Here is a 27546-nt window from a genome sequence, read left to right as displayed (position 1 = left end):
AAATTTGTACGGCGACGCTTTGAAGTCAGGCAAATCTTCTTACCAGAGAGGAGTATGGCACCGCTGAAGATTACACCCCGTCTACAATATTTGATAAAAAAACAAAAAAAACTCTCATGGTGAGCATTAATCTGCAAATGCGTCTTCGCGAGTGTGGATGATACATCGCACATCCTACAGGTTCTCCTGAATGTGTTGGTTTATTCCAGTTATTATGGCCCTGAAGGGGAGGGAGGAGGAGTAGCAATATAAATGAATGGATGGAAATACAAATGGATGGCAACTCAGGAGATAGGCACATTGGGGATGAATGCCAAATGTAGAAGGAAGGGAAGGGAGTCAAAATGTTTGCTTCGTTCGCTACTTAGCCAAATGCACTTTTCTCCCCCTGGCCAACTGCGTGGGCACATCCATGTAGAGCTGAAGGACACTTACATCCCCTTGTTGTAGGCGGAAGACATGATATTCTTGGGCTTGCGCTCCTTCTGCTCCGAGATAATTTGCAGAAACAAGTGGCGGTCCGCATAAAGCGAATCGAAAAAAGTGTCGATATATTCAGTGACATCATATTTTTTGGTGAGGAACAAATGGCTTAGCTCTATGCCCTTCTGTTTCATGTACTTGCGGATGCACTGGTTGTCGCGCTTCATCATGTGTATATCGTTGTCGTTAAAAATGTAGCTTGAAAATCCTTTCTCTACGACAACAAGAATCCACATTTTTATGAACAGCTCGATAAAAACGGTGAGAATACTCTTTCGAAAAGACTCCGGAATTTGAAGAATAAATTTCTCCACTGTGTTTGGGAATATGGCAACGATGGACTGTATGTTGTTCGTGTCAAATGGCTCTTCATACAGATTGAAAAAAACTTCTCTCTGAAATTCGTAACATACCATTCGGATGGATAAAACTTTAAAAATGAAGTAAAGTGTATTTTTTAGTGTATCCCTTATGTTACTTATGGAAGTGTTGAGTATATCTAAAATAGTTTTTGTGTATATGTTTCTTTGTAACATGGGTAGATCTATGTCTACGCTTACGTAGTTGTTGAATAAGCGGCTCAGTTTGTCTACGCCCTGTGTCCTCGCACAAATATAGTCCACGATATATTTTTCAAACTTGTTTCTAATGAGGGCCACTTGTTCTTGAAAGAAAAATAGATTCCATGTGATGACAACTGAGCTGGACATATCGGAATTATTAAAGAGGTGATTAATTTCGTCTATAATGTTTACTAGATCATCGCTCATGTATTCGCCTGTTTTTTTCTCCTCTCTGGTGGGTTCGGCATTCTCTTCTTTGGAAGGATTAAATTGGGTGGTCCCGCTTGGCCCTACATCTACCTGCGCAGATTCCTTTCCCAGTTTGGATGGACTGCTGCTCTGGAAAGGAGATACCTTAACAGAGAGATCATTTATATCTTCAAGTAATTCTCCCACTTTGGTTTTTATCGCATTAACATCTATTTCTTCATAGTCAAATAATTTGTAAAGGACGTTTTTTTTCCTTTTCTTATATTTAATTCGCTTTGTGATTTCATTGACATCATCGAATTCGTTTTCTATGTTTTCATTGTACAGAATCAGATCGTCTTGTTCTTCTTCCTCTTCATGATCAAGCATGTCCAACTCGTTTTGCTTAAAAATAGTTCCCCCAGCTGGTTCGTCATCTGCCTTATCTCCTTCTTTTCTATTTCTCCTTTTTATATTAGTACGGGAAATTTTATCCCACTGGATTCTCTGCTGCTCCGTCAGGTTTAGCAAATCCTGAAAATATTTATCTGCGTATTGATTCATGACAGATATAATAAAGGAGGTGTATTTCTTTTTGTAGTTTTCACAATAATCATTTATAAAGGTATTTAGGAACTGTACAAATGGCGTGATGATCCATTCGATTGGACACTTGTACTCTAACAAGACATCCAAAATACTCCATATGATGGAGAAGATATCGACACATGTTGAGTTGTACATAATATCTGGGCTATTCAGTGGAACCAATTTTTCCTTTCCTAAACAGATGGAGAGAAGTTTTTTATTATGCTCTAACTTTTGGTCCATTATTTGGATGAAGATTTTCTCCAACTTGAACATGAGCTTCACCATGCACGGATCGCTTGCGTTGGAGATGATGAGGGAGAGGTTTATGAACCGGTCATCCGGTTGGTCATCCGGTTGGTTGTCCGGTTGGTTGTCCGGTTGGTCATCCGATTTGTTATCCGATTGGTCCTCCGCTCGGTTCTGTTGCCCTTTATCGCCGTGCCCCCTCATGGAATTCCTCGTTTCATAGTACTTCGCTATTTTGTTCTGAATCTTCCTGCGCGGGGAATTGGTTCGATGCGTATCTTCCACGACGGGGGAAGAACGGGCATCTGCACGGTCCTTCTTGGTGGACATTTTCCCCGTGGAGACACCAAAGTCGAGCGGTTTTTCATTCACAAGACACTGGTACATGTCGTACGTATTAGTTTGTAGCACGATTTCCTTAATGAGCAGATTGAAATTATACAAAGAGGCAACGATGGATAGAGCCTGACTAAATAGTACGTCGTTGTTGTTCTTATTTATTCCAAGGAATTTTGAAACTTCATAGTACAGCGTCCTGTTCGCTGCAAACAGAACCATGAGGGGGTGTTCCTCCGGTGGCAGATATTCTTTCCATATGCTCGAGAAAAATAAAATTTCCGCAAAAACTTCGTTAATGTACTTGTTTATAATGTCTACGTATTGATTCGTCAAGGGGTCCTGTACCTCGGGAGCGGTACAATTTAGCATATCATCATCGTTTCTACTATCCCTTATATCACCTCTATCGCTTTCATTCTCTTCTTTCTCGGGCGAACCTCTTTGCGCCCGAAGAAATGGACTGCCTTCCACCTCCCCATTTGTCCAATGTAGCGCTTCCCCACTTTCTGAGTGACCATTTTCCTGTTTTTTTAGCATTTCCCCCACTTCTATGTCTTCCCTCACGATACACACAATATTGAAGAAAATATTCTTCACTGTGTTGAAGATAAAAAATTTGAAGAAACTGGACAGTTCGTGTTCGGAACCTATTATGCCATGAGTAGGAGAAGCGTGCCTTGCTCCCTTCTCCTTTGTCACCTCCTGGACGGTAGAAGTGGGAGAATTACCATCAAGGTGCTTCTCAGAATGGCATTCTTTATCACCCAAATCGTCTTCAACAAGAACGTTGCAAGAACGCTCAAAGAGAGTTATATTGCTTTCTTGTGTTCTTCTCAGACGAGCGTAGCGCGCGTGCCGTACGTTCCCCGTATGGCTAGTACGCACCCCGTGAAGGTATTTGAGCCGATTTGATTTTTCCTCCGAACTGTTATTATTGATAGTGAAGAATCTGCGCAACATAACAAATACATCTAACACATATGGTAGGGAATACATGTCGATGAATTTTCTGTAATTGCAAAGAAGGAGGATGAAGTGGTCCCTAAAGTCGCAACTTAGCATTCTCATCAGAAGGATGTCTGTCATTACTTTTTCAATTCTAGACAAATTAATGAGGGAGAAATTAGCGTGTATCTTTTCGTGGGTTCTATACTTGATAACAAGGGTATTACAGGTAGATGGATCCCAGTTTTGATATTTTTCCGCCTCTGCATCTGTTCTTATTGGGTTGCTCTGTTTGTGATAGACAGTGCTTGTGGTGTTAGAACCCTTCCTGTTGTTAGCATCTGGGTGATGATCTGGATATTCCATCTGCGGAGAGTCCTCTCTTTTACTTTCCCCCGTGATAGATGCGCCAAAACGTACATGCCCACTGGTTTCATCCCCTACGGAGGGCACCTTCATATAGTTATCATTCTTCATGTACCAATCAAAGAAAAAGTGATCCTTGGAATATAATTCGCCCTTCCCATGTAGAGATAGAACATTTGGAACGTAGGTACTGATGAGATTTTCCAAATGGTTATAATTAAAATGGAGCAAAATATTATAGTAACGTTTCAGATATATTAATTCATTTTGTTGTTTTTTTTCTGCTTCTTTCCTTGTCAATATATTGTCTTGTGAATCGGGATCTTCAAATTTGTCGTGGTCGCTCGGGACAGTTGCACAGAAGAGAAACTTTTTTTTGGAATACTTGGTCATGTTACTTGTCTTTTCTATAACCTCCTCGCCGGAAGAATCATCGGCGTAGAGCATATCCATGACTTCCTGTAGATCTGCATCTGTCTTTTCACCTAAGAACCCCTTTTCTCCATTCTTCATGTCCATAGCGTTAACCGTTCTGTAGGATAAAATGGATTCAAAATTTTTTATGACAAAGCAAAACTGGCTAGCATTTTGCACCGTAATAATTTGGCTCTTCCTTGGGGAAGGCGTCATTGAAGAGAAGTAACTCTCCATATGATTCCATTTAGATTCTTTCTCATCGTTATGGATCTGCGAATGTGTCCTCAAAAAAAGTTTCACGTTTCCATCATCTCCATTTTGATGTACGGTTAGCAGATTTTTATCGAAAAAGGAATAGAACAAATGAATGCCCAGGTACAGGATGAAGGTAGATATTGGAATGGGTGTGGGTTCTACTCCGTAGCTAAACCTCTTTGTCTTCCCCTTCAGTGCTAAATCGTTGCCCGCTTGTAGGTAATAAAGTATCAGCATGATACCCTGCATGAGGTAAGGCATGTCTGCATACATATTCGTTTTTTCGCTGGTACCAATAACGCAAGAAATGTAATAATACAAGAAGAAGTGGAGAAGTGATCTGTCAATGAACCAACTGGAACAGAGAACCGTTTCGACGTTTATTTTGTAAAATATTTTACTTCCTACTTTTTTTTCTCTCTGGATGAGTCGTGCTTCGTTCGATGGGGTTGCCCCGTGAGCGGCTCCATTCTTCCCCACCTTTACAAACTTAGAAAACTCTTTCATAAAAATCTCCTTATATAACTCATCGTGGTCTATATTTTGATCATCCCACTTGGGATCGCACCCTTCTTTGGTCTTTCCTCCGTATTCGTTACAAGGATACTTTCCAGATGATTGGTCCTGGTAAGAATGATCTTGCTCCTCCTCACGGTGACATATGATAATCTTCTTCACCTCGTAATCGTAATACTCAATTTTCGTGAAGTACTTAACCAAATTAGCCAATTTTTTTTTTTCATCACAGACCCCCGTATTCCACTTGTTCTCCTTCACAAGTATTTTGAGGAAAGAAATTAACCGAAAGGATTTTATCAAATTCTTCAAAAGCAGATTGCATAGGAAGATGATTTGCTCGTCTCTGCGAAGCGACTTGAACGTGACGAAGTTGGTCTCTTCATTTTTTCTCTGATCGTGTTTACTCTCATCTGTTTCCTTGTCATGCCTTTTGTTCTTATCCGTCATTTCCTGCTGCGATGAGATTACCCCTTCGGTTTTCCCCCTCTGGTGTAGCACAAACCAGTAGAGCTTCTTTATCTTCTTCTGCACAGTCCTCAGGTAGGAGACGAAGGGGTTGTCACTTGACCCTCTACTCAAGTAGCTAAAATATTCTCCATTTTTTTGGAAATGATATATCATGTCTTTAAAATAACTATGAGAGTGGGAATCAAAAAATGGAACAAACTTAACGAAAGTGCAAAATTTGAAGTACACAGATATGTTGAGAAGTTGTAGTTGTCGTTTAAGCCATGATGTGTAGATAGTACTTTCCTCGCTGATGGGTACTTGCCCTGTTGGATTCTTTTCTTTTCGCAACTTTTCTACGTCAACGTGAAATATATTGTTAAAGTTGAGGCTTTCCATTATGCGAAGTATTCTAAAGCGGACATCTAACACATGGAAAGAGTACGTATAGCCCCAATTTGTGTAGTGTGAAGGGATAGTAAGCAAGGTGATCAAATCGTTGGTTCTAGAATCTAGGTTCAATTTAATTCTATAAATGCTTGTGATTCTTTTTACTAATAATAAATTTTGCAGCTTCACATTGTAAATATAGTCTACGTATTCAAAATGATCCTTCAGTGTGTATCCCCTGTTACTACTAGCAGGTGGTGTACATTTGTACTTTTCCTGGTTCGACCTTTCTGCATAGGTAGAAGTTTGTTTTTTCTTCCCTTGGATTTTCTCCAACATGGGGGAACACCTTTCGTAGAATTCATTATACACCTCCTTGTTGAGCTTGTTCCTTTTAGACATGTCGAACAGGAAGTAACTATTGAGCTGCGTCGATAGATAGTAATATACAAGGAGGAGAGATTCGTATGCTATCAACTTGTATTCGTATTCGTTCATTTCTTCCTCCTCAAAGAGGGGAATCATTGGTGAAGAGGCAGTCGAGGGCCACTTTTCAAAAGTTGAAAAATTATTAATACTGGGTGGTATTCTAAATGGATAAAAGGGATGTCCCTCTTCGAAGAAATAACTTTGAAAGAAATTCTGGTGATACCACCTTCGTTTGTCTCTAGTCTTCTTACTCAGCATGGTCGATAGAATATCCACTCTATTGAATTGTAGCATATATTTTTCACACTCCTTTTGTCTATTTGTTAGGAAGGAGAAAATATCTTTTTCCTTCCTTGGGGATGACTTACCAGTTAAACATGTTTCATCGTATTTCTCACCTACAAATGAGTTTACCTGTGGTTGTCCCATATTTTTGGTCCACTTGGCTTCCTTCCCATTCGATGTACTATTGTCCTCTCCTCTGTAGGTATTTCTTTCTATAATCATTGGGATGTAGAATTTTTCGGGGAATTGACCATCCCTTTGAGAAGAAGCACGGTTTCCTCCGTGTGGTGCGTGTTCGGTCTGTTCCTTTTCTGTTTCGCCTCCGTGTTGCAAGTCTTTCTGTTTCTTCCTTTCCTCTTCACCCCCAGATGAGCTCTTCTCAACGCAAATCAATTCCCCGCTCCGAAAATTCTGCTCCTCCATTTTTCTCTTCTTTTCAGGCATGTTCTGCACATCACCAGCCGGGGAATCACCCCGATGTGGCATTAGCCTAAATTGTTCCTCCTCAGACAGTACGTCATTTTGGGGAATCTTCATTTGCAAGTCGGCTATGTCTACGTTCTTTCTTAGAACAAGGCTCAGCCACATTTGATAATCTATGAGCGAGTCGTATGAACTAATTTGACATGCCCCTTTGTACAACAGGCTGTTCATGTGGATATGCTCCACTGCGAGAATTTTTATGAACCCCCTTACGCTGCTGTATATTTTCTCGATTCTGTATTTTTCTCTTATTTCGAATTTATCAAGGTTGAGTCTTTTAGGTGTTTTTTTTTTTTCTTCTTTTTGATCTTCCGTATTTGGTGGGGAAGTTGCCTCCTTTGTGGCATCCCCATTTTGCTTCTCCCTTCCTGCGTTCCTTGGATCCCTGTCCTGCCACTTCTTCCTCCTTGATACATTATCCTGCACGTACTCCTCCAAGTCTTTAATGCTGCACCGCATGGTCCTTTTATTATATCGGAGCTCCTTTATATTATCATAGAGAATTTCTAAAAGTTCCTTCTTCCTAATTTGAATAGAATTTATTCTTTCCTTAGATTTATTTATTAGCATTTTGTTGGCGTTTTTCCCAAATTTCTCCAGAATTTCCTTAAGAGCGTCAATTTCTTTGTCCAGCTTAATATTAAGTTTGTCGAGTTCTGAAAAATGTTTTTTATACTTTGCACTGTTAAGGTACTCTTTTGCAAAGAGCTCATTTTCTAGGCATCTCTTTAAATCTATTTCTATTTGTCGGAGTGGAATTCCATCTACGAGGATTTCGTGTTTATGTGTGTAATCCTCTTTATGTAATTCTTCTGTTTTGCCCCCATGGATGATGGTCCCCTTCTCATGGCTAATATTCTCGTGTGGGTTGGTCCTGCCCTTCTGGCATTCCCATCTCTCTCCAGTAGAAAGTTCGCCCTCCTGAGTCTCTCCAACACAATTTTCATTCAAGTTAGTTGAACCCGCATCCTCCTCTTTATAAATGGAACTGATTTCTTGGACCCTCTCGGTTTCTTCCTTTTCCAACTCCAAGACTATGTTCTTCTTTATCTTCTCACTGATGGACAAATTTTCTTCGTACAAATTGTGCACAAGTGTAACGACATTGACAAAGCAGTCGGCCAAGTAGACCCGACTCGAATCGCCCCCGTCCTCCTCCTCATCCTCCTTGTGCCTCTTCTTTATATTTGCAATGATGGCATTTCCATCAGAATGAATTTTCTTCAAAGAGTCACTAAAACTTTTAAATGCTTCTCCTAAATTTTCAAATACGCTTTTTATCTCTGCACTTGTCTTTATACCTTCGTAGTCTTTCTTCCTTAGTGCTCGCTCGATGTGCTCGATATCCGATATACAAGTGCTGTTCAGATGCAGCATGGTTCCCTCGGTGTGTCATCCCTTGTGTCGTAAGTGCCCCTATGGCCCAACGACACAGGTAGCCTTTTTCTGATGGGGTCCCTAAACTGGGTGAGCCAATATGCGGGCACACGTTTGCGTGTGTACACCCCCGCTGCTAATCATCTGCTAATTATCTGCTAATCATCTGCTAATTATCTGCTAATCATCTGCTAATCATATGCTAATCATCTGCTAATCATATGCTAATCATATGCTAATCATATGCTAATCATATGCTAATCATCTGCTAATCATCTGCGTTTGATAAACTGGGGAGTGAATACGACCTGGTATATTGTACCACAAAGTCCTAGTCATATACTTCGAACGAGAAAGAAAACCAAGGCACACTTCTCCAGTATAGTCAGCAAATGAATATATACTAGCGTTACGGAAAAAAGAAAAAAGAAAGAAAAAAAAAAAAAAAAAAAAAGTAACAAAAAAAAAATCTCCTCACTTGGAATGCTTTTTAATCATAAGAGTAAACAAACAAAACTTTGCCTTCCTGCCGAGAAGTTTGTGCTTACTCCAAGTGGAGAGCATTTCATCATTGCACCTTTACCTGGATCATAACGAAAGTGTGCCTTTCATGAAAGTTGTTCCCTGGTATGCGAAATGTAACTCAACTTATATTTGCACCTTTCTTGAAAAAAACGGAAAAAAAAAAAAATATATATATATATACCAAATGGATTGGTTGGAAAAATTAAAAAAAAAAAAATAAAATAAAAATAAAAACGAATAAACAAACAAATTAATGCATGAATGAATGAGTAATGGGGTAAAACGATTTTGTGCTGTGTAGTAGCCCCCCCCCAAGTAGCAACCTTTTTCCACCTTTACAAACGTGCATGTGAGGAGGGCCTTCCCCCTAAATGTGCGAATCGATTTGCCAAACTCGAAAGAAGCAAGCAAGAACTGTTACAAATAAAAATCTGGCCGTTGAAGGTGAATCGTTCATAACAGATAAAGCGTCTCAACCCAAGTGTGCAAAAGACACACACACACACACAAGAACGGTGTTGAACGTTTGGTGAGAGCTGATCGAGTTAACCTTTTGGCTGGTAGGGACAATGTACACTTTTCATTTTGGGCCCGTGGTCTCGTAAAAAATGAATTCCTCCATAAAGGGCATCGAAAATGAAAGCAACTTTTTCATCAAATCCTTCTTCGAGTCGCTGTCAAATTTTATTAAAAATGTGAAGATCGAGATAAAGGATGTGTTTGAATTGCTTAACTATCCCTGTGTGTATCAAAACTGCAAAAAAAAATTCAGCATCAGCGAAAATGAGGAATACAAAAGTACGCTGGAAACAAATGTTATAAGCAAAATAGACAAAAAGAACATAGAAAATTTTCAGCAGTACCAAAAAGAGTTGCAAAAGATGCTGGAGAATATTAAGGAGTTTAATGAGAAGTACAGAATGGATGTTCCTTTGCTTTTTATCATCGAAAATTTAATAACCCTACACCTGATTAATGAATACAAAATAAATAACATTGTGAGGAAGATTCAGGACCACAACATTGCTATGCCTGAGTTGAAAAGCGACTTGCCGAGTTACTTGGTCCAGACGCTGGAAGTGGAAGAAAGCGAAAATGATGGAGAACTGGGACGGAAGTTAAGCGAAACCAGTAACTTATCCATTAATAATAGTGTCGTTAAGGATTTGCTAGAAACCTCACATGTTAGAATTAATTTGTCTAAATTGAGAGAACAGAATGAAGAGAATTATTTCCACGCGGGGAGACCGGTGTACAGCTCCAGCTACAATTCCAAATCAAATGACCTTTTGACATTCAAAAAGGAGGAGAACGGAGGAGGTGAAGATGCCCATGGGGGAGGAGGAGGTGTACACAGTACTGTTGGGGAAGAAAGCAACCTCGCGCATATGATGATGAAAGTCGATGAAAGGGGACTCGCACAACATAGGGATGAAGAGGATCCCAGCAATATGTCTGTGCGGAAAAAGGAGGAGAAGAAAAGCATCATTGAAAATATCGGGTTGTCCGAGGAAACGCTCAAGCTACTTAATTTGCTACCCCAAAAGAGGAAGGCGGAGTGAATGGGTGTGCGCTATGCGGTGAGCAATGAGTTGTGGAGTATGCTCAGTGGAATGTGTTCGGTAAAAGGTGACACGTAGGAAGAGGAGGCTAAAAATGGATATGACTGGCATAAAAACACTTGCACAACTTTTCCGAACATGCAAAGGCAACAAAAAAAACGCACAATGTTTGCCTACCCGCGTGCACACAGGTGAACTGAGGAACTCCGGCCTATTGTTCTGTGTTTCATACATACAGAAAAAAAAAAAAAAAAAAAAAAAAAAAAAAGAGGTTAGCATCCAATTTGTTCACTCACCAAAGGTTTACTAACCTGCGGTTTTATTGACAAGCCATATGTAAAATAGCTATTTTTTTTTTTTTTTTTTTTTTTTTTTTTTTTTTTTACCTGTCCTGTTCATACATTTGTATCTGCAATGCTTGACGCATGGCGATGAGTAAGGAGAACTTTCCTTTTTAAAGAAGGAAAAATGAAGATTTAACATTTTTTCAATTTGCCCAGTGTAAGTATTGTCAAGGGGGCTAAGCGAGAATCGCAAGGGAACGCATCCCATAAGACGGCATCCCGATCAAAGCCATCAAACCGAAGTAGTCACAACAGAAGTAATCACAACCGAAGCAATCCCATCGGCAGGCACAATGAATTTCGACTTCACCCTGGAGACTTGCTGCGAGAGAAACCAAAACATCACCTTCATCAGCATTTCCGCGTGCGTGCTGATAAACGCCATGTTTTGGAAGTGCAAAATTTTGGAGCCCTTCAAACTGTTGACTGTTTTTTTGCACGAGTTTTCGCATGCGTCAGCCTGTTGGTTGACGGGGGGGCGAGTGAAGAGCATAGGTTCGTTTGAAAGGAATAAGTGAAAAAGAAAAAAAAAAACTAACCTGTGCATTCGGCTTCGTTGCGGGGCTAAGCTGTCCTCGTCCGGGAAAACACCCCATTGTATGTATACCTTTGTGTGTTCGTGTGTGTGTATATGTGAAGTGAACACACTTTCTTAAAGCATAACATTCTGTGGTTACTTTTTTTTCCCAGTCACTTATGTAACATTTTTGTACCAATTCATGCGAACTTCATTTTCTTTTTTTTTTTTTTTTTTTTTTTCTTTTTCCCCTTTGGCGGCAAATGCAGAGGTGAACAGAAACCATGGAGGATGCACAAACACAATTGGAGGAAACCAATTCCTAATTTTGCCCGCTGGCTACATTGGTTCCTGTTTCTACGGGACGTTTTTTATTTTGATGGCATACATAAACAAGTGGACGCTGATCACATCGGCCGCCTTCTTATGTTTCTTACTCTTAATAGTGTTAATTTTTTATGCGAATAATTTTTTTCTAAGGCTTCTTTGCGTCCTCTTCTTAGCGCTTACCATTTCAATTTGGGTTTTGTGTGTGCATTTTCAGGAAGACGTGCAGTACTGGCCCCTAAAAATAATCATGACCTTCATAGGCGTCCTCAACCAAATATATAGCATGGTAGACATAATTGAAGACTTAATTACGAGAACTGTCCCTGAGTCCGATGCGTATAAATATGCAGAAATGACCAAATGTAACTCCAAGTTTTGTGGAGCCCTATGGTTTGTTGTCAATTTGGTTTTTATATTTTCGACCGTTTATTTGATCGGCGCAATTCATGTAAAGAACTTTGACCACTGACTGGGCCCAGCTCCTTCTTCACTTCGCTTCTGTAGGAGCTTCTTTGGGAGGGTGTCCAACATAATGTGCGCTCTATTGTTAATATTGACATTGCTTTGGGTGATCAGTAAAAGATATTTGTTCTGCATTAGTGCCGCTTAACTTCTTTTAAATGGAAGTTTGCTTTAAACGGTGTGCGGTGATTAAGCCTTTTGGACTTTTTTTTTTTTTTTTTTTTTTTTTTTTTTTTCCTTTAATTTTTGAAAAATAAGTTCGCCTTCAAATTTTCAAGAGGGAGGAGCTGCGAGGCAGAACGGGTGTATAAGGTTGCATACGAGATTGCATATATGATGAGGCATATATATGTTTAATCAAACCGAGAGGACGCGCCCTTTTCAATTTTTCTCCTCGATACACCCAGATTGTAGAGGAAAAAAGTCCAAATGACGGAATCTTCCCGTTGCATCAGCACCGTTTTGATGATACTATACAAAACGCTCCCCTGGCCGCTAAACGTTGACATGCAAATAGGGACTGCTGCGCAATGGGGAACTACCCCCAACTGTTAAGATGCATACATTTGCATGTAAAGTGGGGTGGCAAAAGGAAAAATTGAAACATATGGGCGGAGTACAATGCGGTACCATTATGATGACCTCAGTTCCTATGTAACGACTTGCATAGCCTGAAAATGTTGATCAACTTTTGCAGGGCCATCGGTTATCTCGATTTGTGAGGCCATACGTACGTAAAAATATATATATATATATATATATATATATATACATATACATATATGAAAGAAACCCCAAAAGGGGGTTGCATAAATAAGATTTCCTTTTTTCCTGACCCCTCATGGGGAAGAGCACATCGGCAAAGTATTCCAAAATGGATTTAAAAAAATCCCACCACCCCCTATTTTGTTATATTTAAATAAAATATTTTAGGGGGGGAAATAATTCGTGGAAGGATTTTTTTTTTATTTTTTTTCCCCCTTGTCCTTCCAGCTAGCTATTTTTAAAAAGCGTGCATGGAAATACCAACACATGTTTGCAAAAATTGGAACAGCTTTTGGCGTCACCCCCAATTGGTTCGCAAATACCATGTATGGAGTAGTGGACAGTCTCGCTGTTGTAATTTTTTCTTATACATTTTATTAATCTCTCCGTTATTTTCCTTTTCTTTCCTCTGAATAAGGAAAAAAAAAAATATTCCGCCCACTTGAACAAAAGATGAAGTACGGGCAAGTCGTGGTGGGACCTGCTGGGAGCGGGAAAACAAATTATTGCAAGCTGATGAAAGAATTTATGAAAATAAAAAAAAGAAATTGCTATGTAGTCAATTTGGACAGCGCAAGTGAAGAGTATTATTATGAGAGGAAGAAGAAAGCGATGAACACCACGTCCAACATAGAGAAGGAATTGAAGCAACATTATGACACTATATACGACATCGATATAAGGAATTACGTGGATGTAAATAGCCTAATGGAAGATCAGATGCTTGGCCCCAATTGTGCTTTACTAAGGAGTGTAGAATTATTGTACGAAAATTCATATTTGCTGGAAGACGAATTAAATAACTACGACGATGATGAAAGTTATTTCATCATTGATACTCCTGGACAGATAGAGCTGTACACACACACGGATTATTTTAAGAAAATTTTAAACATATTCACTGATCAAAATATAAGATTGATAGTTGTCTTTTTAGTAGATATTTCTTTTATTAGTTCGAATACGAAACTGCTATCAGCCTATCTCACCAGCTTATCCACCATGATAAATTTTGAATTACCTCACATTAATATATTAACCAAATGTGACCTCCTGGTGAGTAAAAACTACTACCAAGAATTGAGAAAATTTAAGCATAACAATAACTTCTTCTTCCAGAGGAAGTTATATAAAAAGATTAAGAGAAAGATTAAAGGTGGCCGAGGTAGCCGCTTTTTTCTGGAGGAGCAAGCGGAACAGAGTAACGATGAAGAAAAACGGCCATGTGATGATTTCGGGGACACCTTTCTGAAAGAAATGGAATACATAAGCGGTGAGAAGTCTTTTAAAGACGAGTATATTTTGTGTTCCGATTATGACAAGAGAAGCGTTTCAAGTTTCTCTTCTGCGAGCATGTCCGAGGGAAGGAGAGAAAAATTCGGAAAAAATTCATCAGACGAGCACAGCAGTAGCAGCGTGCGATCCGAAGAAATGGAAGAAAAAATTTACCAAAAAAATTATGAAAAATTAAATGATATACTTTCATTGGACCCCCATGATATTGTCATGACGGCCAACAAATGCATGTCAAGGAAATACTACAAACTGAACAATGCCTTTGCGCATATTATCGAGGACTTCAATTTGGTTTCCTTTATCCCGTTAAATATTTACGACGATGATAACGTAGATTTTATTATCAACTCGATAGATATGATCATACAGTACGGGGAGGACAAGGACGTGAACGACAATTACGACATGTGATGTGTATCGAAAGAGGGTAGAATATCCTCCGGCTGTGGGTGCAGTGCGCATCGTTTGAAAACGTGCGTCAGAGGTAAATAATGCATTTTTCGTTTCACCCCTGTGTGAACAATTTGACCCACTTCATTTACCATTAAAAGGGGGGAATTTCGAAAATGATTCTCTTCTTTCTTGTCAATTTCTTCAACACATAGCTGACTTCTTCGCTTTTAAGTGCCCCCATATAATGCTTGTGCATATGTTACTTTTTTTCGTCCCATGGAACATTCCCCATGATGTATTTCCAGGGCAAATGTGCACACATTTTTTTTTTTTTTCTTAATCGAGTTTGTTTGTGGACAAGCTGTACTTTTCCTGTGGGACCTCACGAACAAGAGAAGGGTACTAATCAGGAAGAGGTACTGCTAATGTGTGAATATACCATCCTCTAAACATCGCATAATTTGAAAGGATAATTTTTTTTTTCATTTGTTGATTCATAGGGTAGCGGTAAAAAGTGGGTAAAAAAATATGAACAAGCTAGCCGTTTTGGGAAAAAAAAAAAAAAAAAAAAAACAGCTAAACGGTTAAATGGTTAAACAGATAAACAGCTTTCAAAAAAAAAAAAGTATGAACAGCCAAATCGCTTTCCCAAAAAAAAAATTCGGATAATGTAACCTTTACATTTCGAAAAAGAAAATGTCTGAAAAAAACTGCGCGGGCAAGACCCCCCCCCCCTTGCAGAATAGACAACAATTTTTTGCAGGATAATGAATAGCTCTCTGCTACGAGAAAATACAGGTTACGCAACGCCAACTGGCTTGTGAGATCCTCCATTTAAGTTCCCTCTTTTTCTATATTGAGGGACTTGATATTGTACGGGTGTACGCCCAAAATGCCCAAATGCTTATTGAGTAAATACTTGGTTACTTCTGCGAATACTACGTTAATATCTTCGAAAAACATGCCCTCAATGTTGACCACGACGATATTATTCTCTACATTGATGGCTTCGAGTATACTATGTTCTGTGAAGTAAAAAGACTTTTCTCTCTTGAAATTCTCTATGTCCGCTTTCACTTCTTGTAGTGACGGAATGCAGTTGTATTTGTTTCGAAATATGTTTGAATTTGGGGAAAATTTTCTGGACGGTTCGGTATTTTCATCTTCTTTTTTTTCACGCAAACTGAATTTGTTACTACCTGCGGGGTGTTTCCTTTTGACAGCGCAGAAAAAGTAGTTGCTGCCGTTTTGAAGGGCCTTTGAATTTGCGCCGTACAGTAGGACAGGTGAATTTCGGGGGCTACTCAGAAATGACCTCTTCAAGGAAAAGCATTTGCCAGCAAAACGGTGAAGAAAAAGTAAAAGCAGAAATTTCAATATCATTATTTCTATGTTGCGCCGAGTGTGCAATTACATTGAAAGGTAGGGAAAAAAAAAAAAAATTAAGGAAACAATGCGTAAGGAACATCCGAAGCGTGGTTGTTTTTTTTTTTTTTTTTTGTGGGGTGTACGTTATGGTGGTATTACCTTGACTGACTTTTGTTCTTCTCCTTCACCCTCTCCTGTGAGCTCTTCGAAATAGCGTCAAAATGTAGTATTCATTCTCTGGAAAATCCTACTTGGGTAAGTGTCCTTCCTCACATGACCAACGTACGGTGCTTTTGCCACCTCTCGCGTGGCAACGCTTAATGAAGGGTCAATTTTGTTCAGCAGATGCTTCTCAATAGGTTGACTGGATTTGGAATGTTTTGTACTGTTTCCCCCTACTTAGCTATATTAAGTTAACGCTATGGATCTGGAAATCTGAAAAAAAATTAACCCCCCCCCATAGGAATGCACTCCCATACAGATCATATGCCAAAATGTAATGATGTGCGAGACTATTAAATGTGAAGTTGCATTGCTTTGCTAACCCCTTTCTGGGTTTGCATCATTCGTTTTACATCTTTGGCGGAATAACTAGGTCAACATCACTTTTATTTGCACACCGTTAAAATTGCGCAAAAAAAAAAAAAAAAAAAGTAAATAAATAAAATAATAATAGCAGCGACATTTTGTTGCCCCCCTTTCTGAAATAACCCTTTTATATTTTATATAAGCTTTTGATAGATCCAATTTTTGTGCGGTCTTGCGTACTGTTCGTTTTTTTCTCGGTTTTGTTTATGGTCCTTTTTAAATTTGCATTTTCCTTTTCCATCTTGTTGCATTTCTGCACAAGTGTGGATGTACATTACGGGGAAGGATGAATCGCATGTGTGGGGGGGATAAATTTGTACGTGTGTATGAATGTATAATTCCTTTTGCGAAATCCTTTTTTTGAATAACCTGCTGTAGTATGTGGAGCTTGTTTTTTAAATTTTTCAAGGCGTGACTTCCACTGTCATTTATTATGTCCCGTATGGCCTCCTAAAAGGGAACGTTGTTTGGAGAGCTTACTGTATGGATAGGACGGGCTTAGGTGTACAGACTTCAGCGGGAAGCTCACACGCGCACGAAATATAACAACCCTCTCAGATGAGAGAGAGGTAAAAAAAAAAAAAAAAAAAAAAAAAAGTCATAGAAGGGAATTAATGTACCTTTTTTTTCCGACTGCTCTCGTCTTTTTTTTTAATCAAGTCTTTTATCTTCACCTCGTACTCCATTTTCTCAATTTCGTGTTCCTTCTTAATTTCCTTTAATAATGAGGACAGCTTTTTTATCTCCTCACTGTAGTTTGCAGGTGGGGTGAGGAAAGAAAGAAGAGCGAGTGAATCATTCATTAGTGAGCTGTGCACATGTAATTGCAAATGTTATTTCTTCGTGACACCATCTGAATGTGTTTAAAAATGTACAAGCCACTTGCGCATACTCCTTTGTCACCATGTCCATGTCAAGCTCTACTATTTGACTCTCTAGCTGGAGCAATTTATTTTTGTTCTCTCTCTGCATGGGCAAAAAGCGCATATATAACCGTAAGCCCAGAAAAGGGGAAGACATTTTGTGTAAACTATTTTATATTTCTCATACGCGTAGTATTTTCTTAAAGGTTCTTTTTTTTTTTTAATCATGTCATTTTTTTTTTACCAGCTTGCTATCGTATTCTTCCACTTCTCTCTGTTTCTTCATCTCCAGCGATTTTGTTCTCTCCTCCATGAGCAATTTGTCTAAAGGGGGATGCAGCGGAGGCGTTGTTGGAATGCCGCTAATATGTAATCGAATGCCGCCGGGGAACATCTTCCCCCCATACAATGATGTGCTACTGGTGATGCTTCTTTGCGCATACCCTGTTCTTTTTCCCTCCGCAGGGATTCGATTTTTTCTTTAAAATCATCGTTTTGCCTTTTCAGAAGCTCATAACTGTTTTGGTTGCGGTCAGAGGAGAATTTGTATAGGGAGGAAGAAATGTATCTTTATCTACTTCCCATGCTTGGCTTACACACAGGAATGTAAAAATAGACGCTTCTTTTCTCATAACTTTGAGCGCTCAAGAATATTGGACAAGGTGAAGAGACAGTTCTTGGGACAGACCTTTCCGCGTAACTGTGCTTTTTTATCAGTCTATCTGTGTGCTCCCCTATAGCAATTGACATTTCGAAATTCTCTGGAAAAGTGAGAAAAAATAATGAGCAAGCTATTTCGGGAAAGCGAAGAATATGCACACGTTTTTATCTGAACGGGTCATGCGATTTCTTCCTTTTTTTTTTTTTTTTTTTTTTTTTTTTAAAAAAAAGTTCTTGTACTTTTTTTTTCCTGTTCGTATTGCTCCTTGATTTCTTCAAGACTCCTGAGCGCTTCAGTGAGTCTCAGCTCGTTTTGTTTTTTCCGGTTGAGGAGATGTTCGTAGGATTTTTCTAAGTCTGCGAAATTTTTGAGGAAGTGCGCCACGTCGCAGGCGGTCGCGTCTTTGTCCGTCATTTGGGAGAGGATGAATTAAAATGTGGCGATAAGAATGGGCGATAAGAATGGGCGATAAGAATGGGCGATAAGCATAGACTGGTAGTTACGTTTAAACACTTGATCCAGTTGAGTTGAGAGGTGGACACCAGTTATGTGTACGTAGCAGTCTGTGCCCCAATGGCGCGAACGCTGGAATATCAAATATCAGTACAGTTTGGGGGGGAGGACACTAAATGGGCAAGGAACAAAATGAGGTAAGCCCTACAGCGACCGTTCACACAACAGTCGCACTGGCACTTCACTAGGCGAAGGAATATAAAGGAAGCGCCCATGACTTCTTCGCTCTGTACATACAGCGCCGATATTATAATTAAAGTTCGTCTTTTTTTTTGAAGAGTTTAACTTACGCACGTCGGGGCGAAATATACACGCGGGACAGCAGCGCCCCATGGAGCATGTTATGTGTTATCTGCCAGATGCTTATATGTGCATTTTGCGTGGGAACCGTAGACAAATGCTCCAATGTGTACGTACAAAATGAGCAAGAGGGGTAATTGGGGAAAAAAAAAAAAAAAAAAAAAAAAAAACGAAGAGGGGAAGCAAAATGGTGTGCAAAAATGAACCATTAACATAGGACAAATTAATTCGCAGGGCGCATGGTTGGAAAGAGGATCACATCCTTAATACAATTCTTGTTGGTTAGGAACATAGTGATTCGGTCTATACCGAGGCCAAGACCACCTGTGGGTGGTAGTCCATATTCCAAGGATGTACAATATGGAGCATCAAACTGAAAGGCCTCCGCATCTCCCTTTTCCCTATCCTTTTGCTGCGCTGAAAAACATTCCTTCTGTTTAAAAGGGTCATTCAATTCTGTGTAAGCATTTAGAACTTCCTTCCCACAGATAAACATTTCCAAACGTTCAGTTAACCCTGGTTTGGATCTATGATATTTTGCTAAGGGACTCATAATTTGTGGGTGCTCAATAATAAAGAAAGGTTTGTTAGGATATTGATTTTCTATAAAGTGGGAAGCCAGCTGATCTAGTAGTTTTGCAGCAGTCGGAGGGTTTGGCATTTCGATCTTATTTTCTTTAATCAAATTGATCATTTTGTTTATTGTTTCTGGAGAGTCAAATGGTTGTTCTAACTTTGTGTTGGTTAATTTTTCCAACTCCTCCACGATGGAAACTTTAGGATAGGGAGGGGTGAAATCTATTTCTATGGGATCTTTATCTGGGCCATCTTTATTATACAAAATTTTATAAGTCCCAAATAAGTGCATAACTAAAGTGGAAAAAAAATCTTCTGACCATTTGATGAGATCATAAAAATCTGCATAGGCCCAATAAAATTCACATGACGTAAACTCAGGGTTATGGGTATTATCTATTCCTTCATTTCTGAACACCTTTCCTATTTCATAGACTTTATCTATCCCTCCTACGATTAACATTTTTAGAGGTAGCTCCGTAGCAATACGGAGGTAGAGATCCAAGTCTAAGTCATTATGGTGGGTAATAAATGGCTTAGCATTTGCACCCCCCGCTACTAAATTCATGGTTGGGGTTTCTACTTCTATGAATCCTCTATCGTTGAGAAAATTTCTTAAATAATTAATAATTTTTGTTCTGGTGATAAAGGTACTTCTGGTGGATTCGTTTATCATTAAATCTAAGTACCTCTGTCGTGACCTAATTTCTGTGTCCTTCAATCCATACTTCATTGGCAACATGTGGAGACAGGGAGAGAGGATGATGGTTTCTTTCGGGAATATACTTAACTCTCCCTTTTTGCTTTTTCCTGGGAATCCCACAATTCCTACGATATCTCCCCTTCTTATTTTGTCGTACGCTTCTGCGAAATTTGACTTGGTATGGTCATGGAATGCGAAGTTGGCTAGTACTTGTATTTTGGCTCCATCGCCAACCAAGTCGAAAAAACGCAACTTCTGTCCTGAGGCGGACACCCTCATTATTCTTCCAGTCACATTTAGAACGGTATTTTCGAGGTGCTCTCCGCTGGCTAGGTTTTGGTACTTTTCCACAAATTCTGGCACCGTTATCGTCCTCTCAAATTTGTGTGGGTAAGGGTTGATGCCCTTGGCCTTCTGTTCCTGAACGAACTTGGATCTGTTCTCGTAGTATAGACGTGGGTCGATCTCGGCTTCTTCCTCCTTTTTCTTGTCCCTGTGGTGGGGCGATAAAGTAGCAATGTGGCAACGCCGAAACATGGTAACGAAGAAAAAAGGCAGCGCAGAAACAAGGAAACGCGGCGGGGATGTATGCGCATATGCCACCTATCACTAACACATACGACGAAAGCACATATAGCGCAGGCACACGGGGATACGTCGTAGGGGGGATGCCTCTCCCCATCGTATCTTCCTCAAAGTGGTTAGCTTACTTGACTTGCTGCTTGCTGGGGACTTTCTTCTCGCCCTCCATCACATGCTCCTTTTTCTCACTCATTTTGGTGAAGGTCTGTTTGCAGTTAACCGGGCAGATGATATTTTTATTCTTGTTCAGAATTGTTAATGGGAAGGAATGTTGTTTGTAAAAGTGGCTTCCGAAATTTTTATGGTACCTCAGGATGGGGAGTAAATATCTGAACATATGTGAAGATGTAAAAATATGCTTCGTAGAGTTTGCGATTTTGTTCACGCGTAGTTTTACCCAGGGGGCGCTGTTTATCGCTATTCTTTTTACTTTCTCGCGGAAGAACGAGATTTTAATTTTTAGCGCGAGTTGTGCTTTGCCGACAACTTGGTGCAATTTTTCCTTTTTCCTTTTTTTTTTTTTTTTTTTTTTTTTTTTTTTTTTTTTTTTTACCTGACCCTGCAATGTGATTTTTTACTTTTTTTGGTGAAACGGCACATTTAGCTGTTTGGGCTGGAGCTCCTTAGTGCGGAATGGAGAAGATAGGTTTTCTTCCACTTCCCCAGCGTACTCGCAGCTCTACTGTGGGCATTGCACAGAATGCACAGGTAGAAGGAACCAAGCGGTATGCACATGAATACATGAGAATTCTATGGGTGCATGTACAGCATTTACCTTTTTGACCATGAGGAATAAAAAAAAAAAGAAAAAAAAAAAAAATGACCTCAACTTATTTTATTAGCATATTGCTATAGTGAAATGTCTTCTTACGAAATACGGGTTGCAGAGCTGCGGTGAATTTCCCTCACCCCTTTTTACCATAACGTTTTGATTGAGTGAAAAATGAGCGACATCATATTCGCCCCAAAGTGGCCCCTATGGATGGAGGGAACACGTACGTATGTACGGATAGATGGTCACACATATGAAACGAATCACCACTGACACGTAAAATACCAAGTGGCGTTTCTTCTGCACTTGACCATGGAGCTGACAGTTTTTAATTCCCCACAGGAGCGTTAACCAAATGGAAAAATACTAAATTCATGGGAAGGTGGTTGTTGTGGTGGAGCTTCACAATGAAGCATTTTAATGGAACACTTTTATGTGGTCATGTGATCATATAATGGTCACATCTTAATCATTAAAAAAGAGGTGAAAAAAAAAAAAAAAAAAATAAAACAATAAAATAAATATATAAAAATAAAAGAGACCTAAAAATGGGGGGGTGCTTTTTATTTTTTAAATCAAATGCAACAAACGAGAAGGGTGGATATACTTTATTCGCACCGCACACGTTCGTATTCATATGAAGCCCCCATTCGGGAGCATACTCATAAAGAACTAGTTAAAGAATTGCTCAAAAGATTCGGTCACAGAGTGCGTCTCGAATGTGGAATATCTAAAGAGTCAAAAATTGGAAGCAGCTATTCTTCTTCTTCTTCCGCTTTTTTCCTATAAGAAAAGAAACACAAGAAGAAGGTGTGTGTGTAAGGACTGCGGGAGAAGTGCCGTGACAAACAGGCGTTCCAAATAGATACTTCAAACATATGTAATAGACACTGTTCCCATTTCTCGCTCTATTTCTTACGCTTCCATTATTAGCGTGATGGTGTCCCCCTTCAGAAGAATCTTGCCTAGGTCTTTTCTCGTGTTCTTCTTAACTGAAACTTCTGCTGACTCGTCTAACACCATATTCATGTATTCATCGAATCCCTGTAAGGTAGTGGGGAGCGCACGGTTCGAAAAGTTTATCCGGGTATGGTAAAAGCATACATTTATATATATAGGTAACGAACATATAATCATTCATATAGGTATGCCCATCTACGCCTGCTGTCACGGCGGAAATGTCTTAATTACCAGAATTTTTCCCTCAATGCGGGTGTCTGGTTTATCGTACAGCCAAATTTGGACCATCGTTTTGTTCGTGAAAAATCTGAAAATTTGGTTCTGCGAAAGGGGGGAACAAATAGAGTGATATGTACGACACGTAGCAGGTTTCCTACTTGCGAGACAGCTCTGTGCGTCCGCGTGGATTTTTGTTTTCGTTTTTCTTTCCTTTTTTTTTTTTTTTTTTTTTTTATTACTATAGGCTGGGTCATAATTTTTTGCAACTTCTTATTTGTCACCGCCATTTTGTTCCACAGGGGTTTGTATTGTTAGATGGGGTGGGGGTTCTTCCGAAATGAGGAAAAAATGATCAATGGGCAAGGAGGTAGGGGCAACCTCTTTCTGGCCAGGGATGCATTACCCGTGGGGGAAAAGGATTATTCGTGTACCTACACAACTGTGGGCGTAGTCCACGCACTTGCGCGATGGCACAGCGTGTTTCCCCGTAGGGAGAAAAATGGGACAGCAGGGAAGGCAACAGAGATTTGTTTGTCGTAGAAAATTGTGCTTGCGTGTATTTTCGCATAATTTCCTGCGTACTTTTTAACGTACTTTGTACTGCGTATTTTTTTGTATATTTTTCTGCGCGCGCTTGTCATGGGTTCCCCCCGGGTGGTAAATGAGAAAAAAGTGGGAATCCTTTTTGCCGCTCTGCAATTTTGCGCCGGGGAGTTTTATCTGTATTTTGGCGGGCCCGATGGTTGACGATTTGCTAGTTGAAAAAATTCAAAGGAATCAGGCAGAGGGAAGTCACATAATCGCGTAATGGCGTGATTACCCGTTTTTTTTCTGCACAACTGGAGTTGGCCTTTTACCTTAAGGCGCGGCCTTCTCGACACTGTCATTTAGGGCGCCCTATTAATCCGGGCACGCTTCCCCAGAAAAAAAAAAAAAAAAAAAAAAAAAAAAAACAGAATAAGAATAAGAATAAGAAGGAAAAGAAAGTATCTTTTTAAAAATTGGCAACAGCTGCGAGCATGCCAATTTTGCCACCATGCAAGGCGCATGGACTCCCCCAAAAAACGAGGCGTCAAGGAGAAAAAGAAGAGGAAGAGAATAATAAAAGTGCAAGCGAATAAACAAGTGAAGAAAAGCACAGACGAGAAGGGCGCCCCAAGGACGCCATATATATATTTATGGCTGTACAATGCTGCCAAAAAAAGAGAAAAAAAAAAAAAAAAAAATTAACACTTTGAAGCTGTTGTAAAGCCTTACTCAAGTGAGGAGCAGGAGAAATGAAGAAGGAGAAGGGGATCATACCAGGGAAAAAATCCCAAAGGGAAAAAAATGGAAAGGATCTGCAAAGCTATATGGATGAACTGTGGGGATTTGTCCCCAATTCTGGCGATGAAATAGACGACATCGGAACGGAGGAAATTGGGAAAGGGGATGGTGACGGGGTGGTAACCACTTCGGAAGAATCAGAAGATGAAGGAAATGGTGAATGGGGTGGAAAGAAGGTGAAGGAGTACCACCCTCAAATTCTCTCTCATGACATAAATGGTGAGGATGGTTGTACTGGTAGAAATGTCAATAACATCTGTGAAGGTCGCAATGGTGGAAGGTCCAATGGAAACTATAGCGATGGGGAAGACAGCAGAACCATAGAGAAAAAAAACGTAGGAAAAAAGAAAAAAAGGAAAAAGGAAAAAAATCCCCTAAATAAGGACCTGAGTCCCCGAAATGAGAAGAACAACTTTTACTCAAGGGATGATGGAAAGAAGAAAAAGGAGGAGGATAAGCAGAAAGCTGTGAAGAGGATAAAATTTAGAGAGGACGAGGAAGAGGCGCCCATAGGTAAAACCCCCCTTTCAAAAGGTATAAAGGGAAATGCAGTGAACGAGAAGTTCAATGGGTGGGAAAATCCATCACATGGAGCACCAAAACAAAAAACAAAGAATCACACCCCTGATGAAGTCACCACCAAACTAAATGGAAAAAATATTTTTAATGAAAAAGCGGAAGCCAAAAGAGACTTCATGAATATGGTACACGAAATTAGGAAATTAACTCTACCCCACTTGGATAAATTTCAACGAAAAATTGTAGAAAATCATCAAGTAAAAATTCTAGGAGGTAAATTCGACAAAAGTCCAAAGGTTCATTATCCGGAGCTTATGTTTCGAAAGAAGTCAATGAAAAGGTACATTGAGCAGAGAAGAGAGCGGGAGAAAATGATGGGCGTGAAGACGCAGACCGGGAATTACATTGACATGCAGGACGTAAATCGAAGGAAAAAAAGGATGAAGAAGGAGAGGACTTCGTCCAAATTGTTTTAATTAACGGGGTTAATGTATGGCAAGCAGATAAATGGAATCGGCTCACCATAGCATATAAATCATTAACCATAGTCATTTTTATAGTTTCCTATTTGTGACGCTTTATTCTTTACATGATAAGAATATAAGCCTTTTTTTTTTTTTTTTTTTTTTTTTTTTTTTTTTTTTTCTTTATTTCCCCTTTTTTTTTTAGTACCATTTGACAATTTACTCTTTTCTCCGTTCCCGATGTGCGAACTTATACACCGGGTAACCTTTTTTTTTTTTTTTTAATCGAAATGATAAAAATGTAGTTATTGTGGGGAGAGAAAAAAAAAAAAAAGAAGGAAAAGCAGGCATCAGAAGGTTGCCCTCTTTTAAAGGCACACACAAACGATTTACAGAGAGGAGATGTTGTCATTTCTCTTCTTTTTTCGCGCATGCGTGCGGCCCCTGCATGTGTACTCATGTAGGGGATTACACTGCTCGCTGTTAGCCCTCCGCATGGGTAACGTGAAGGGGAAAAATGAATAGAAGGTCAACGAGCTCCCCCCTAAGTGGTAGAAAAGGAAAAAAAAAAAAGTACAATACAGTATAGAACAGTACAGTAGGGCTGAATTACTTTTTGTACAGCGGAATGGAAGTGTAGCAGGTTGATGATATTGGGGAGGAAGGAGAGTGGGGGAGAGTTCCTCTTCGCGAAGCGGCCATATAAGCGTCGCGAGTAGAATACTGTCAAGAGAAACTCTCCCCCACTAAACATGGCATCGCGAAGCGTAGCCCAGTGTGCACTACCCCAGTCCCAAATGGAGGAGGACGAAGAATTCACGAGACAAATTTCCTTGTGGGGACCGACGCACCAGGAGATCCTGAGGACGAGCTCAGTGTGCCTACTTGGGAGCAGCCTCATCATCATGGAAGTTGCAAAAGGGTTGATGTTGAGCGGCATAAGGAACATCACCATTGTAGACAACACATGTGTAACCACAGAGGATGCAAAATATTACATTTTCTCCAAAGGGCATGAAATACTAAATGAGTACCAATGCAAAGTAGTGAGAGAAAATTTGATGAAAATGAATCAGCTAGCTAATATTACATGCATAGTTAAGAACCCACTGAACTACATGAACGAGCTGGACTCAAATGGGGATCTATACGATGTGATTGTCTGTAGCTTATCTGTAAAGAATAATTTGTCTGTTGAAAAAATTTGTAGAAGGAAAGGAAGAAAAATTATAACATGCAATGTTGAAGGGGGCTTAGGTTATGTACATGTGAGTGGGGGAGGCCATCTGTATGTGGATACTTGTGGCAAAAAAAGGAGAGAAAAATCTGAATGGGCGATTTATATTCACTTGTCTCAGTGTCTATATGACGAACTGAAGGAATATGTAAGAAGGGTAGATTACGCCTCCCTTAGCGGCTGCGGATGGAGGGATAAAATTATATTCCTGACCAAATGCTACCAGGACTTTCGCTTGGAGGAGGCCGATGCCACCAGAGACGGAGAAAGTATAGAACGCAACAGCAGAAGCCATAGAGGTGGCCACAGCTACTATCAATCTGACAACAGAATCCAGTGTGATGGCCCCTTTTTAACCTTCCTGGGTGAAAAACTAAAGTTAAAGGATGATCCACAGTTCCCCCCCCCGGATGAAGCAACGTACACGATGCTCGGCGTAAGGAACGTCATGCAGAGGATTAAGGAGACTCTGCTTGGAAACAGAAGGGAAAGGACCTGGCAGAACCACATTTTTATATTCCTGGTCGTTTTAAAGAGCTTTATAAAAGAACAAAAGGGATTACCCTTCCTGTTGGATCTGAAAAGTGAGAACCCTGATGGTGGCAAGACGATCAGTTGTCTGGATAAAATTTTGGTAAGCAGAAAACTGAAGGACGAAAAACAACTCGAAGAACTTATCGACAAGAAGAAACAGAAATATAAATTTAGAAAACCATTTACTCTATCCCATTTTGTGTATTTTTTCTGGAATTTTCTCTTTATTCGAAGGGTTGAGAGTAGGAGTAACACAAGGGACAACTCCTTGCGGGAGCACTTCCTAGAATTTGCTCTTCTCTACGGTTTTGGACTGAAACCTATAAATGAAGGTCTCCTGAGCATGTGCAGACGCGGGGGAAGCCCCCCTCCACATTACTGCTATTATTTGGAGCAGAAGATGAAGAAGACAAGGGGTAATTTACTCTTGTGTGGCAGACACATGAACCTCCTCCATTTTGGTGAAGGAAACATGAATGGGAAAATTAAAAAGGAATTAAGTAAGCGTGTTGAATTATCGGTGCTACATGATGAGGGAGAGACACACATAGATGGGTACGATGGTGCGAAACGGTTGCATTATTTACTCCCCTATGTAGATGCAAATAGAAATATTTTTTTTAACGCGGTGCGGGAAGTGGAGAGCACATTCCATCGATTGGTTTGCGATGTGAGGGGTTACGGAGTGTGCGTGCAGATGGTCATTGCGGGTTTGGTTACGCAGGAGGCGGTTAAAATGTGTTCGTTGTATTTGGAACCGCAGTCGAGTTATTTCTTCTTCACTGCGGGGAAGGGGTACGGCAGTGCGAACATTGGTACAGCAATACATTGATAGGTCACTGC

At 39.9% G+C, this 27546-nt stretch overlaps 10 protein-coding genes across 10 annotated transcripts; 5 read left to right on the top strand and 5 right to left on the bottom strand.

Moving 5' to 3' along the window:
- Window positions 1-174: 174 nt before the first annotated feature.
- PKNH_1251400 (conserved Plasmodium protein, unknown function) lies at window positions 175-8324 on the bottom strand (the record flags this gene model as incomplete). The annotated part of the gene is made up of 2 exons (XM_002259818.2): window positions 175-220; window positions 436-8324. 2 exons carry the CDS (start codon window positions 8322-8324, stop codon window positions 175-177), a joined length of 7935 nt encoding a protein of 2644 aa, XP_002259854.2.
- A 1133-nt stretch (window positions 8325-9457) lies between these two features.
- Window positions 9458-10411, top strand: PKNH_1251300 (conserved Plasmodium protein, unknown function; the record flags this gene model as incomplete). The annotated part of the gene is made up of 1 exon (XM_002259817.1): window positions 9458-10411. The coding sequence occupies one exon, from the start codon at window positions 9458-9460 to the stop codon at window positions 10409-10411; it is 954 nt and encodes a 317-aa protein (XP_002259853.1).
- Window positions 10412-11048: 637 nt separating this feature from the next.
- Window positions 11049-12071, top strand: PKNH_1251200 (uncharacterized protein; the record flags this gene model as incomplete). The annotated part of the gene is made up of 2 exons (XM_002259816.1): window positions 11049-11250; window positions 11542-12071. The coding sequence occupies 2 exons, from the start codon at window positions 11049-11051 to the stop codon at window positions 12069-12071; spliced, it is 732 nt and encodes a 243-aa protein (XP_002259852.1).
- Window positions 12072-13282: 1211 nt separating this feature from the next.
- Window positions 13283-14536, top strand: PKNH_1251100 (GPN-loop GTPase, putative; the record flags this gene model as incomplete). The annotated part of the gene is made up of 1 exon (XM_002259815.1): window positions 13283-14536. The coding sequence occupies one exon, from the start codon at window positions 13283-13285 to the stop codon at window positions 14534-14536; it is 1254 nt and encodes a 417-aa protein (XP_002259851.1).
- An 816-nt stretch (window positions 14537-15352) lies between these two features.
- On the bottom strand, window positions 15353-15901 carry PKNH_1251000 (conserved Plasmodium protein, unknown function; the record flags this gene model as incomplete). Its single annotated transcript, XM_002259814.1, has 1 exon — window positions 15353-15901. One exon carries the CDS (start codon window positions 15899-15901, stop codon window positions 15353-15355), a length of 549 nt encoding a protein of 182 aa, XP_002259850.1.
- Window positions 15902-16601: 700 nt separating this feature from the next.
- On the bottom strand, window positions 16602-18412 carry PKNH_1250900 (conserved Plasmodium protein, unknown function; the record flags this gene model as incomplete). Its single annotated transcript, XM_002259813.1, has 8 exons — window positions 16602-16727; window positions 16844-16924; window positions 17095-17224; window positions 17367-17440; window positions 17582-17661; window positions 17781-17854; window positions 18026-18098; window positions 18238-18412. 8 exons carry the CDS (start codon window positions 18410-18412, stop codon window positions 16602-16604), a joined length of 813 nt encoding a protein of 270 aa, XP_002259849.1.
- A 622-nt stretch (window positions 18413-19034) lies between these two features.
- On the bottom strand, window positions 19035-21009 carry PKNH_1250800 (lysine--tRNA ligase, putative; the record flags this gene model as incomplete). The annotated part of the gene is made up of 2 exons (XM_002259812.1): window positions 19035-20583; window positions 20801-21009. 2 exons carry the CDS (start codon window positions 21007-21009, stop codon window positions 19035-19037), a joined length of 1758 nt encoding a protein of 585 aa, XP_002259848.1.
- Window positions 21010-22199: 1190 nt separating this feature from the next.
- Window positions 22200-22910, bottom strand: PKNH_1250700 (small nuclear ribonucleoprotein E, putative; the record flags this gene model as incomplete). Its single annotated transcript, XM_002259811.1, has 4 exons — window positions 22200-22227; window positions 22364-22488; window positions 22636-22725; window positions 22863-22910. The coding sequence occupies 4 exons, from the start codon at window positions 22908-22910 to the stop codon at window positions 22200-22202; spliced, it is 291 nt and encodes a 96-aa protein (XP_002259847.1).
- A 990-nt stretch (window positions 22911-23900) lies between these two features.
- Window positions 23901-24944, top strand: PKNH_1250600 (conserved protein, unknown function; the record flags this gene model as incomplete). The annotated part of the gene is made up of 1 exon (XM_002259810.1): window positions 23901-24944. One exon carries the CDS (start codon window positions 23901-23903, stop codon window positions 24942-24944), a length of 1044 nt encoding a protein of 347 aa, XP_002259846.1.
- Window positions 24945-25729: 785 nt separating this feature from the next.
- On the top strand, window positions 25730-27535 carry PKNH_1250500 (ubiquitin-activating enzyme E1, putative; the record flags this gene model as incomplete). Its single annotated transcript, XM_002259809.1, has 1 exon — window positions 25730-27535. The coding sequence occupies one exon, from the start codon at window positions 25730-25732 to the stop codon at window positions 27533-27535; it is 1806 nt and encodes a 601-aa protein (XP_002259845.1).
- Between the last annotated feature and the right edge of the window lie 11 nt (window positions 27536-27546).

The sequence above is a fragment of the Plasmodium knowlesi genome (assembly GCF_000006355.2).
Source record: "Plasmodium knowlesi strain H genome assembly, chromosome: 12".
Taxonomy (NCBI): Eukaryota; Apicomplexa; class Aconoidasida; order Haemosporida; family Plasmodiidae; genus Plasmodium; species Plasmodium knowlesi.
The sequence above is the reverse complement of the archived record's forward strand: the minus strand, read 5'-3'. Positions and strand labels throughout refer to the sequence as shown.